This window comes from Oncorhynchus mykiss, chromosome 22 (assembly GCF_013265735.2).
Source record: "Oncorhynchus mykiss isolate Arlee chromosome 22, USDA_OmykA_1.1, whole genome shotgun sequence".
Taxonomy (NCBI): Eukaryota; Metazoa; Chordata; class Actinopteri; order Salmoniformes; family Salmonidae; genus Oncorhynchus; species Oncorhynchus mykiss.
This window is the reverse complement of record NC_048586.1, coordinates 10,934,484-10,947,733: the sequence shown is the minus strand read 5'-3', so window position 1 is coordinate 10,947,733 and position 13,250 is coordinate 10,934,484. Positions and strand designations below refer to the sequence as shown.

General features: G+C 43.0%; 1 protein-coding gene across 5 annotated transcripts in view; it reads right to left on the bottom strand.

Moving 5' to 3' along the window:
• Nucleotides 1-13,250, bottom strand: part of slc4a3 (solute carrier family 4 member 3) — a 103,151-nt gene that overhangs the window by 29,548 nt on the left and 60,353 nt on the right. For all 5 annotated transcript variants that reach the window (XR_005038791.1, XM_021578907.2, XM_021578908.2 and 2 more), the window contains 3 exons: nucleotides 12,869-13,080; nucleotides 886-1,028; nucleotides 29-209 (listed from right to left, as the gene is read on the bottom strand). Coding sequence is in view for 4 of the 5 variants with exons in the window: in XM_021578907.2 (XP_021434582.2) it covers nucleotides 29-209; nucleotides 886-1,028; nucleotides 12,869-13,080 (536 nt within the window). In the remaining variant the exon portion in view is untranslated. The remainder of the gene's footprint in view (nucleotides 1-28; nucleotides 210-885; nucleotides 1,029-12,868; nucleotides 13,081-13,250) is intronic.

Sequence of the window (13,250 nt, the reverse complement as noted above, 5' to 3'; positions counted from 1 at the left end):
GTGTTTGTGTGTGTGGTGAGGGCGTCACCATGTGTGATGGTCCTGCGGAGCTCCAGCAGACTACGGAAGGAAAGCGAAGCCACGTGGGGTTTTCCCCAGCGGTCTGTCTCCTCTTCCACGTCCTCCTCAAACTTGATCCAACGGGCCGTCTCCTTCCAGCGCATTTCCTGGTTCTTATCCACTATCAGCTCATTGAGTTCCACAAACACCTATAGAGACCAAACAGACACCTAGTTATCCATGACTTCACATATGGCTCATCTTCTCTTTTTCTTTTCTTTGTTTGTTCAAGAACTGAGAAAAAAAGTTGAAAATCTATTGAATGGAAAAATGTCAAATTCAATTATATTAAAGTCTATGAAGTAAAGCAGAATGTTTTCTTATTAAGTCTAAGGAAAAAGCTTTTGGTCTAATTGACATGTGTGCTTTGCACTGTCGGAGACTTATTGAAATGTTTCTACAAGGAATGTTCTTGGAGCACACAGCGAGCTAACAGAGTCGATGTTAGCTCCAACCTTCCTGGAACATTAAAGGGACCAAACAGACGGCGATCACTCCTTTGCCAGACTACGACATCATATGAATGGGACAGAAGGGAGCTACTCAGATTACACTTTGATAGAAATAGTACACAAAGTTAGAAAATATGTTGCAAAGGTCACCAATTAGAATATACAGTCTCAAAATAGATCTTCTAAGTGTTATGACTGAGGGCTTAGGCCTACAGTATGTCGTGACTCCAACTGTGAAGTGAAGTTCCCTGGCTTTAGATCTGCTAAATGTTTAGTAAGCAATTACTAGGAAGAACCTATGTTTTCAATGATTTAATATTTCCAATTAGTCAATTAATCAATTGACCAATCAACTGGTGCCGTGGAGTCTCACCTCATGGGTCTTCTTGTCAGCCGTCCTCTTCTTCTTCACGCTGGACAGTTGAGAAGAGCTGTTGGTGGTCTGGAGGAGCTGGCATCGAGATGACTTCTTCACCAGGTGACGCCTCACTCCAGGGTTGTCCTCGAATCGGTGACCTTAAAGCACAACAACAGGAGCAGTTATTAATGACACTGGGAGGTCGGCTGCAGAAAAGGTAAACTGTGCTCACTCGAAGGCGTAGTATCATACACACTCAGGTTGTATGAGGCATTTGACATGTGTTTTTATTTGTCTGCACAACACAACCGTTGTGCGGTGTCACATTTTGTTTGTGCAAATATCACAACTGTTATGTCAAATGTGCAATACAACCTGTGTGTACCAGGCAAAAGACTGGCTGAGTACTGTCTCTATGGAGGAGCTCTGTCTTATGACAGAGAATAATACATCAATCTGATTATAGATGTCTATTAAAAGTGCAATAAGCAGTTGAAACAATAACAAAGCGCACTCCCTGCCCCTGTTTCAGTAAAGATCTGCGGGATAGGGCTGGAGAAATTCAAATTCATGTTTTGAGGCTTTAGTGTTTATTTACATTTACTTTGCTTTCAAACATTGGAGCAAAATAAGCTTATATTTTGGGTTCTGACTGGGTACTTCAATGGGTACATATCATGATGGTCGATTGCCGATTTAAAGTTTCCATGGGAAATAAAGGGAAAATAAGGCACACAGTAGGTGCATGGGGTAACAGAGGAGCTGAGCAAACAGACGGGTCGTTATGTTGGGTGGTTTTTCGCCCACCACAGACCTTTAGAGAATAAAAAAAGCCTGATTCAATTTGAAGCTCTTCAGGCCACAAACCATATTTTATTGAATTTTGCGTAATTGATGCTGTCTACTCCTTAGGAGCTGGGCCTGGCGATGTGGGTGGAACGAGGAAGAGGATGCTCTAAGGACAAGGGTGTGTGTGTGCATGTGTGTGTGTGTGTGTGTGTGGGTAGATGCTAGTTATACTGCCAATCAAAGGGCTGGTTTTGTAGACACTCTGGGGAGAAGGCCTGGCCAGACCACCTCTAGACCTCAGCTGCTTTGTGTTGTGTTGTAGTCACACCCACCACAGAGTGTGCCATAAACAAAGTCTAGGAAACAGGTTGTTTTGTTCCTTCTCTCATCCTCCATCCCTCTGACCCCAAGTTCATCCCTCCATCCTTCTATTCTTTCATTCTGTGGTGTTTTTCAGGCAATACAATCATCATAACAAACACTCTATGCTAACAGGTTTGGGAGTGCTCCCAGGAGTAACTCGGTATTGAAGTGGAAGAGACACCCTTTGGCTGGACTCGCTCTGAGCTTTGCTAACTAAATAAAAGTTATTCTGCTGCTCGTAAAGTGCGCAGCAAATTCCCCAGTGTTGAATGAACACTGAAAGTGTGAACCCATATAGACACTGAACTGTGTTGAACTAATACACTGCTTAGTAAAGCTTTATTTGCATATTTCCCAGAGTGCCTTCCTTTTCAAGTAAATTGTAGAGTTACCACCCATGACTGAATGTGTTAGTGACAGAGACATGGTTGTTGCATTCATTCATTTTCAGTCCTATGAACTTTACAAAGTGCAATTCTAAGTGAATGTTGTCATTATATTATATTGCAATCTATTTCATGAGGCCCTACACTCTAAACATAATAATAACCCCTTGTGTTGGTGTTAACACTTTTCAACATGGAATTCGAACCCGGGTCCAACAACTGTCAACCCAACATCTTAGTCATTGCGTCAAAAGATCTGAACCTCTTGATGAGGTCTATAGGTGTTGGGTTAAGGTCGCTACAATATGCATGTAACTTTTGTATGTTCATGTGAATTCAAGTCATCATCATCATAACTTCCCAAAATATTGCCTGTGATCTTGAGTAGCTTCTGAATGCCCCGTCTGTAGACGCTATCTGCACTCTGTGCCCCTCTAATACCCACTCTATGCCCCCCTCCTATGCCCTACATAACCCCACTTCTCTCCCTCTGTGCCCCTTCTGTGCCCTATTTGTGCCAATGAGTATGCCCTCGACAACCCCACTTTTCTCCCTCTCTGCCCCCTTTGTTTTCGATTCTACAATTACCAGTCTGGATGGAAAAGATTTGATACAGATTAACACAGTAGTGAACATAGTGTATGCCCTCGGTAACCCCAATTATTTGCCATAGTAAACGACCAGTGTCTGTCTCTCCAATGTCCTCTGTAGCACCCCGTGCAGCTTCACCCTCTGTAAATTCTCTAATGGCCCTTAGTGTGGAACTCATGTCATTCTGCATTCTGTATTCCACTGCTCTCTCTGTAGCCCCTCTTTTAGTGAGTAGTGTGTATATGTGGTTTACACATCTTGTATATCGTCAATTCCTGGCGGCAGTGTGACTTTCCCAATTAGGACAATTGAGATATTGATCAATCAACATCATCATCTTTCAGCTGCAACACAGTCGACCACAAGCTTCCTCCAGTAGCTACGGTCACTAGCGAGGTTTGACGTGGTTGTGAATGATCAATAGGTGATCTCTTCTATGGGCCCATTAGTAACCCTTGTCCCTTCTCTTTTGCATCTCTGGGAATGCTCTGTAGCTAGTTATATTCCTTAGGTAACCCGCTTGTGGAATCTATATGAACTCAGTAGAAGGTGTAATGTATATTCAGTATGTATTATCTATACAGAGGGGCAGAGAGCCATCATCAAAGTCAAGCAAAGAAACCAGATAATGAACCAGAAAACAGATGACACTTCTCTTAACACCTGTGTCCTTTCTCCCTAATTCACTCTCTGAGGAGCTCTTTGGGTCCATTCTGGTCGTCATTGGACACCAGTGCCCACACTGTCATTGCGACCAGCACCGAGGTAACCCTCACAGCACTACTGCAGAAGTGTCCAAATCTAGTGCCAGTCATAGAAACAACAGTATAGTTTGTCTATGGGATTTCGTTCTGCCCCAGTAAAGGAGGGGCCCAGGACCGAACAGGGGCCACATGATCAATAGTTTAGCAGGGGACAGCGAGGAATAGAGAGGGTTCCAATTCACCCAGGCCAACCAAGCATTGGCAGAAATTAGCTTGTATTTATTGCTCCATACAATCAATAAAAACAACTCTGAATTCTCACTAATCAATTACCAATGTCAGGGCTTTCCACCAAAAGAGTTGAGTGCTACTCCTCCACTTTCATCAATCTACACCCAGTACCCCATAATGACAAAGCGAAAACAGGTTTTTAGATTCATTTGCAAATTTATTGCAAATAAAAAACATAAAAACCTTATTTACATAAGTATTTAGACCATTTGCTATGAGACTCGAAATTGAGCTCAGGTGCATCCTGTTTCCATTGATCATCCTTGAAATGCTACTACAACTTGATTGGAGTCCACCTATGGTAAATTCAATTGATTGGACATGATTTGGAAAGGCACACAACTGTCTTTATAAGGTTCCACAGTTGACAGTGCATGTTTGAGCAAAAAGGTTGCAGTATCTGCTTGAGGGGGAATGTACACGGCTGTGACTATAACCGAAGAGAATTCTCTTGGGAGGTAATACGGTCGGCATTTAATTGTGAGGTATTCTTGGTCGGGAGAACAAAAGGACTTGCGTTCCTGTATGTTATCACAATCGCTCCCTGGGTAGTTAATCATGAAACACACACCCCCACACTTCTTCTTCCCGGAGAGATATTTATTCCTGTCTGCGTGATGAACTGAGAACCCAACTGGCTGTATGGACTCAGACAATAAATCCCACGAGAGACATATTTCTGTGAAACAAAGTATGTTACAATCCCTGATGTCTCTCTGGAAGGAAATCCTCGCCCTGAGCTCGTCAACTTTATTATTCAAAGACTGAACATTAGCGAGTAATACACTCAGAAGTAGTGGGTGGTGTGTGTGCCTCCTGAGACGAACTCGAAGTCCATTCCGAGAACCTCTTCTCTGCCGGAAATGTTTTGGGTCAGCCTTTGGAATCAGTCCATCAGATAGAAGATTCTCTGGTCTGCTGAAAACAAGATTGAAATCTTTGGCCTTAATGCCAAACGTCACGTCTGGAGGACACCTGGCACCATCCCTACGGTGAAGCTTGGTGGAGGCAGCATATTCCTGTGGGGATGCTTAACAGCAGCAGGGATTGGGAGACCAGTCAGGATCGAAGCAAAGTTGAACGGAGCAAAGTACAGAGAGATATTTGATGAAAATCTGCTCCAGAGCGCTCAGGACCTCAGACTGGGGCAAAGGTTCACCTTCCAACAGGACAATGACCCCAAGCACATAGCACACAAGACAAAGCAGGAGTGGCTTAGGGACAAGTGTCTGAATGTCCTTGAGTGGCCCAGCTTAAGCCCCAACTTGAACTGGATCCAACATCTCTGGAGAGACCTGAAAATAGCTGTGGAGCAACGCTTCCCATCCAACCTGACAGCATGAGAGGATCTGCAGAGAAGAATGGGAGAAACGCCCCAAATACAGGTGTGCCTAGCTTGTAGCGTAAAACCCAAGAAGACCAGAGGCTGTAATTGCTGCCAAAGGTGCTTCAACAAAGTACTGAGTAATGGTCTGAATACTTATGTAAATGTGATATTTCCGTTTTTTTTTAAATAAATTAGCAAACATTTCTAAAAACATATTTTTGCTTTATCATTATGGAGTATTGTTTTTAGATAGATGAGGGAATTTAAAAAAAATCAATTTTAGAATAAGGCTGTAACCTAACAAAATGGGGAAATAGTCAAGGGGTCTGAATATTTTCCGAAGGCCCTGAATGTTACAGTATGTTGTCCCCTTACACAGTTATCCTAACCTAAATTAGGTAAGATAATATAATGTTACCATTGCTGTATTAAAATGAGAATGATAGTGATAATAATCCCACCTCTTGAATCCAAATGCCGACTCTCTAAAATAACAATGAACTCTGTAAGTGTTGAATTAATGCTTATTGGTTTAACATAACCTCAGTGTTGGTGTAAATAAACAGAGTTGAAACAAAGCCACACCCATAATTATCATATTTCCCAGGATGCTCTATTGCAATTGCACGTTGAGTTTCACAACTGTTTGTTTCAATATCTATGTTTTGATTGATTTATTAAACTTATGCTTCTCAAATATAAATGATAAGTATTTTCTAAACTAATCCAATTATGTTACTTGGACTTATTGCACCCATTACTGAAATGGTTGTTCCCAGTTTAGATGGTTTAGGTAGTCTCATATTGCAATCTTCTTGACCTTGGCAGACATTCTGAATCCAGGTTGCGGGTGATAAAACGTTCCAAAAAATTGGTTATGCCCACACTGGCTGGCTTTCAATAGGAATTACACATATATCTGTCAGGTTTGGTAAATAACCCAACATGTTGTGTTGTTCGGATTACCCAAACATGAGTTAATTTAACCACCAATTCGGTTTTCATTCATTTAATTAATTCACTTTTAACAAACTCATACACTTCTGTAATCTTCCTTAAAACTACAAAAGTGTCAGTGTTTGACCGTAACATGTAAAAACAATTCAACAGAACTGATGAACCGGAATTACATTTACACTCACATGTGGCCAAAAACAACTTCCTGAAAGTCACACCCTTACTAAACCATGCCATATGACCCGCTGGGTCATATCTCAATAACCCAGCATCAACAAACCAGCCTTGCTCTTTTTAAAAATGCCTGCAACCCAGCAGTTGGGTCATCCAAACAACCCAGTAGTTTTTTTTTAATAAGGCTTATGAAATACACTGTAATGGGTTAAATAATTAAATGTCTATGATAACATATTCACTTAGGATCTCACTCGGAGAAGTCCATAAGACTGAAAATGGATGAATGCAACAAGCACTAAGCAGTGTGTTAAAACAATACTGTAAAGTGTCTACCCGGGTCCAAACTCTCAGTGTTAATTTAAAACTTGGGAATTTGTTGTAAAGTGTTGTCCATTCTTCCATGACCACACACTGCTTCCCTTGGGGGGTGGGAGCCCTGATACTTACGGATGTGCTCCAAGGGGTCTGGGTTCTCAGGGGACCCCGTGTGGTCATGGATGGACTCCAGCAGGTCATAGTCATCGAAATCAAAAACAAGCTCCTCAAAGTCCTCCAAGCCCACCATGTTGAACTTAGAGGCGCGGCGCACAACCTCTGCTCCCTCGCTATGCTGGAGGAGCACAGGGTGACACTGGGGTGAGGTGTCCAATGTCCCTGGTCTGTGAACGTTGGTGGTTGCCTTGGTGTTGGTCCCTTCTGAATAGGTGTGTTTGTCTCCAATCACCTCCTCCGAAGAGGGGGCTGGTGGTCCCTTGTTCTCTTGCCCCCCGGGGTCTGTCATCTCCTGGGTCGGCGCCGGTGTCTGTGGTGCCTCCTCCCCACCCTGCTCCAGGTGGGCGCCCTGCTCATCCAGGGTTCTGGCGATCTCTCGCTTGCCGTCTCTCGCCGAGGGGTTGGTGTTAGCTGTCAGCCAAGCCTGTGCGTCTTCTGTGTTATTCGTCAGAAACAGGAACAAAAGCAAAGCTGGAATAGTGGTTGCTGGTTACCAAAACACTATGTCCACTCTGCAGACTACTATGAGCTCAGGTGGAGGTTTTTGAATGTTTTTTGGCAGGCGTTCTCTCGCTGGCTGCCCCAGAGTTGATTCTATAGGTCCTATTCTGCACTAGCTGTTGTCGCTGGAAATCCACTCTACCAAGTGAGGATACCCTATGGAGTACGAAGAATGGAAATGAGGAAAAAAGTGTGGGAGAAAAAGACAAAAAAAGACTAAAAACAGATGTTTATCTTCTCAGCGTCCTCCTAATTAGCCCCAATCCACCTCAAAAGCGGAAGAGAAATGTCTCACTGCTGCTATCCTCCCATCGGCGCAGACGGAGGTGTAAGTGGTGTCGGTAGTAGAGTTAGTGGTACAGCCTCAGGCAGCGCAGGCTTGAGCAGGCAGAAGTGTAAAGCTCTGAAGGGCCCCCCCCCGTGCTGGTCCCACAGCAAGAATAACAGGGGGCTCGAGCTGTCATTCCAAAAGGAAATACTGACACAAACTGATCCACTTTTTTTCAGACCTCCCTCTAACCTATTGGGCCAATTCAACCATTTCCGTGACGCTGGCTGTCCATTGATCCTGGGATGGACACTTGGCTGGGGAGGGGCATGCTGGTGGGGTGAGGGCAGGCAGCAAGAGCAGAGTCAAGGCTGAATCAGAGGATCAAGAGGAAAGCATTGACGTGATGGCTCTCTTCTTCTCTCAGAAAACATCCACACATCTGAGAAAATCATAATTCCACAACACAGACACAGTCACATACAGACAAACAGACAAACAGTAGGCATACTGCAGTTACACAGCATGGTACTCTGCTTTGGAGCAATAGCCTGTCTCCAGCACAGGTCTCCATGGAAACTGTGATTATTTCGAATAGTCTGCCACTCTTCGCCCACAACGGGTACCTGAGCTGAACACTGACCTTTCCTCAAACCTGTGTTTACAGCGTGTGCGCGCGTGCGTGCGTGAGCATGTGTTTCACTTGCTTAGAGGCATTCTGAACATAAGCACCAGTTGAAGCTTCAAGACAATCCTGCTCTATAACATTGTCAAGCATAGTCACTAGTAATCCATATCACAACTATGCTCTAGCATTACCAAGCAGGGTAACTGGTAACCCGCATCAGCCATGTTACTCTCAGTGAATGAACAAGTACACTCTCAGTGGGGCAATGGAACTCACAGTGCCATGGGCAAGATAGGCCAAATCTCTGTGAACATTTCAAATGGTCATCATGAAAGCTATAGTACTATATTCAAATGCAGTGCTACAGTACATCCTCTATGTTTTACCCCTGGACGTTTTAAAGTTATGTCCTGTTAAAAAACTATGCCACGGCTTTCCCTACATAATGCCAGTTAACAATCATCAAACGTCAAACCGTAACCCTGTACCATATCAAACTATCATTGTAAACCCCAAATATACTGCTGTGTGCTGTGACTGAATGACAATATGGACTCGTCGGAGTGGAAAGTGACGGGGAGGAGGTGGAACGGATATGAGCTGTACGATACATGTGCTATAGCCTGACATCTTACTGTCCTATCAGACTAAATCTGATAGCCTGTCTGTTTCATAGTGGGTCCCCTGTTTCTTGTTCTATTTCCATCTGGTCTGAGCATCTGGTCAAGGCTTCCCTTGCTGGGTGGGTCATAGCAGGAAGGGCCTGGGGCAGGGTTGCTGTCAAGGAGAATCAGCAACTGATCTCCTCTGTTAATTATTGCCCAGGGATTGTGGAATGGGCCAGGGAGTGCTACCCATTTATTTGTCATACAAATAAAGAGAGTCGCTAACCCTATATATACAGTACCTGTCAAAAATGTGGACACACCTACTCATTCAAGGGTTTTTCTTTATTTTTACGATTTTCCACATTGTAGAATAATAGTGAAGACATCAAAACTATTAAATAACACATATGGAATCATGTCGTAACCAAAAAAGTGTATATATTTGATATTTGAGATTCTTCAAAGTAGCCACCCTTTGCCTTGATGACAGCTTTGCACACTCGTGGCATTCTCTCAACCAGCTTCATGAGGTAGTCACCTGGAACGGATTTCAATTAACAGGTGTGCCTTGTTAAAAATGTATTTGTGGAATTTCTTTCCTTCTTAATGCGTTTGAGCCAATCAGTTGTGTTGTGACAAGGTATGGGTGGTATACAGAAGATAGCCCTATTTGGTAAAAGACCAAGTCCATATTATAGCCAGAAAAGCTCAAATAAGCAAAGAAAAACGACAGTCCATCATTACTTTAAGACATCAGGTCAGTCAATATGGAAAATATCAAGAACTTTGAAGGTTTCTTTAAGTGCATTTGCAAAAACCATCAAGCGCTATGATGAAACCGGCTCTCATGAGGACCGCCAACGGAATGGAAGACACAGAGATACAGCTGCTGCAGAAGATAAGTTCATTAGAGTTACCAGCCTCAGAAATTGCAGCCCAAATAAATGCTTCACGGAGTTCAAGTAACAGACACATCTCAACATCAACTGTTCAGAGGAGACTGTGTGAGTCAGGCCTTCATGGTCAAATTGCTGCAAAGAAACCACTACTAAAGGACACCAATAATAAGAAGAGACTAGCTTGGGACAAGACACCTGAGCAATGGACATTAGACCGGTGGAAATCTGTCCTTTGGTGTGATGAGTCCAAATTTGAAATTCTTGGTTCCAACCGCCTTGAATGGATGATCTCTGCAATTGTAGTTCCCACCATGAAGCATGGAGGAGGAGGTATGATGGTGCTTTGCTGGTGACACTGTTTGTGATTTATTTAGAATTCCAGGCATGGCTACCAAAGCATTCTGCAGCAATACGCCATCCCATCTAGTTTGCGCTTAGTGGGACTATCATTTGTTTTTCAACAGGACAATGACCCAACACACCTCCAGGCTGTGTAAATGTTATTTGACCAAGAAGGAGAGTGATGGAGTACTGCATCAGATGAATAGGCCTCCACAATCACCCGACCTCAACCCAAATGAGATGGTTTGGGATGAGTTGGACCACAGAGTGAAAGAAAAGCAGCCAATAAGTGCACAGCATACGTGGGAACTCCTTCAAGACGGTTAGAAAAGCACTCCAGGTGAAACTGGTTGACATAATGCCAAGAGTGCGCAAAGCTGTCATCAAGGTAAAGGGTGGCTACTTTGAAGAATCTAAAATATATTTCGATTTGTTTAACACTTTTTTTGGTTACTACATGATTCCACGTGTGTTATTTCATAGTTTTGGTGTCTTCACTATTATTCTACAATGTAGAAAATAGTAAAAAATAAAGAAAAACCCTTGAATGAGTAGGTGTGTCCAAACTTTTGACTGGTACTGTATATAAACAACATACCTTAAATAGAATAACACACATATAATATTATTATACAGATGTGTAATATATTTTTTACATCAATGCCCTACAATTGCGTTTTTCTCTACACTTTTCCCCTTAAGGTACATGCTCTATGGCAGGGTTCCCCCACTGGCTCCCAAGTTATTTTAATTTGGGAAATATATTCCAAAATATTCCCACGCATAATAGAGAGATATATGTGATAGTATACCAATGTAAACAAGGTTTGAAATTATTATGTTTAAGTCAAATATTATATATGTTTGGGCTTCTTGCGGTCAATTTGCAGTCAACAAATTATTTGTAATTATGTTCCGGCCCCCTGACCTTCCGTTTAAGAAAAAATCTGCCCGCGGCTGAATCTAGTTGATGAACCCTGATCTACAATAATACAGTACCTCTCTCTCTCTCTGGAGTGCAGAACTGAGAGACAGCTGCAAAAACAGATCACGTGACTTGTGACGTTGCTGGATGCATGCCTCAGTCTGCTCCGTTGTCAGTGAATGCATGATTCACAAATCTGCGAACTGTGGATAAATTAATTGTCTTATTGAAAGCGTACGTCCGAATGAGCTATTTTGCATCAGTTTTAAGTCTGGAAATGTGTACTTTTCCACCTAAAATATGTGTGTTATTTTATATCATTATTTTACGTCACCAACTACAACAACAGCAGAGATGGGTAACAACTGCATATGGAGTGCCCTCGTGAGGGAAACGTCACGATATGCCCTTATATGGAGTTTGACGTCACTGATTTTAAAAAAAGTAGAAGTAGTGAGGATACTGAAAGCTGCAATATGTAACTTTTTGGGCAACCCAAAACAATCCACATAGAAATGTGAGTTATAGATCTGTCATTCTCATTGAAAGCAAGTCTGAGAAAAGGTAGATTCTATGTGAGCTATTGGTCTGGAGCCCCAACCCATCCCCAGCATCAACACAGACTGGTGGTACAGTTGTGGCAATTGTGCTCCAATGCCTACAAATGAGGAATGTTTGTGCTGCAGAGAATTCTAATATGTGACTACAATTGTTACAGACATGGAGTAACTTATTGATGATGAGGAGCAGTTAGTTTGCTTTTGCGACCACAGGGATTTTGCTGCCAACAAAATCACTGGTGTCCTGGTAACATTTTCTGTATTCCAAAAAAGAATTGAAGACACAAACCTGTTCCTGCTTCGCCAAATGAACAGTTATCCAACTGGTAAGTAGCTAAACTTTACCGTAATGAATAATCACTTATCATAAACTTCTATGAGCGAACCATTAGTTGGTTTATGTTTTCACATTAGCCCAAACCACTATATGGCCTATGTTTATTTCTCACAATGTTTTGGGGATATTCTATTCAACAATATAAGGTGACACAATGTCTATTATCTCCTCAATCCCCCTTGTCATAAAGACAGTGCATTCGGAAAGTATTCAGACCCCTTGACCTTTTCCAAAAATGTTTACATTACGTTACAACAGAGTGGGCTGTTTTTAACCCAGCAATTTATTTTTGTGTACTGGGGCATTAGTACATCATGCTGTGTGTGATAAGTGATTTATGATTGATATTTTATCCCTGTACTTTTATCCCTTCAATCTTCCCCCGCAGAACTGGGAAGGCAACTGGAGCAACCTGTTTTTGTGAGGTATGAAGGATGCTGACTGGGTTTTGTCCTCCCTGTCCGTCGAGGTGCCGATTGTGGAACCGAGAGTTTGGCTAAAAATGTATTTACTAAGTTCCAAGTCGCAAGGTATGGCCTAGGTTCATTTGAACCAGCACAAACTAAAAATGGTATGCCTTTCAGAAAACAGGGGCTAAGCCATGCATGGTCAACCCGCCTCCAGGAGCTGGGTGTGCAGGCTTTTGCTCCAGCCCTACATAAATACACCTGATTCAGCCAATCAAGGTACCGAGAAGCGGCTGATTAGTAGAATCAGGTGTGTCTGATTAGTGCTGCTGGGGGTCAGCTCTCCAGCCCGATGGTTGGCTAGAGTGGTTGATTTGGGGACTGGTCCATTCTCTCTGTTTAAGTATGTGTGTGTGTGTGTGTGTGTGTGTGTGGGTGTGTCTTACTTTTCATGTCGTCCAGATCAGCGCTAGCCAGCATCTCAGCCTCAGCGTCGTCAGTGGGCACTTTCTGGTACACGGCTGTTTCCATGGTCGTCATACTGCCGATGCAGATGCGCTCCCGCAGGTCGTAACTGGTCCTCGGTGCAGGGTGGAGGGGACTCCTCCTGAACCAGCCGCAGGTGGTCACACTAGGGGGGTCCACAGAGGGGGGGCACCTGGGGAGGGGAGGACAGTGGGGTTCACTTGAGTATGTGTGAAAATCCATTGTAAAGATTCTTCCAACATTTGCTTTAGAAGTATGTCAGGTAAATATCTGTAATCCATTGCATCAACTATCATGAAGGACAAACAGCCATAAACCATTACATAGTGGTGCTTTTTATCC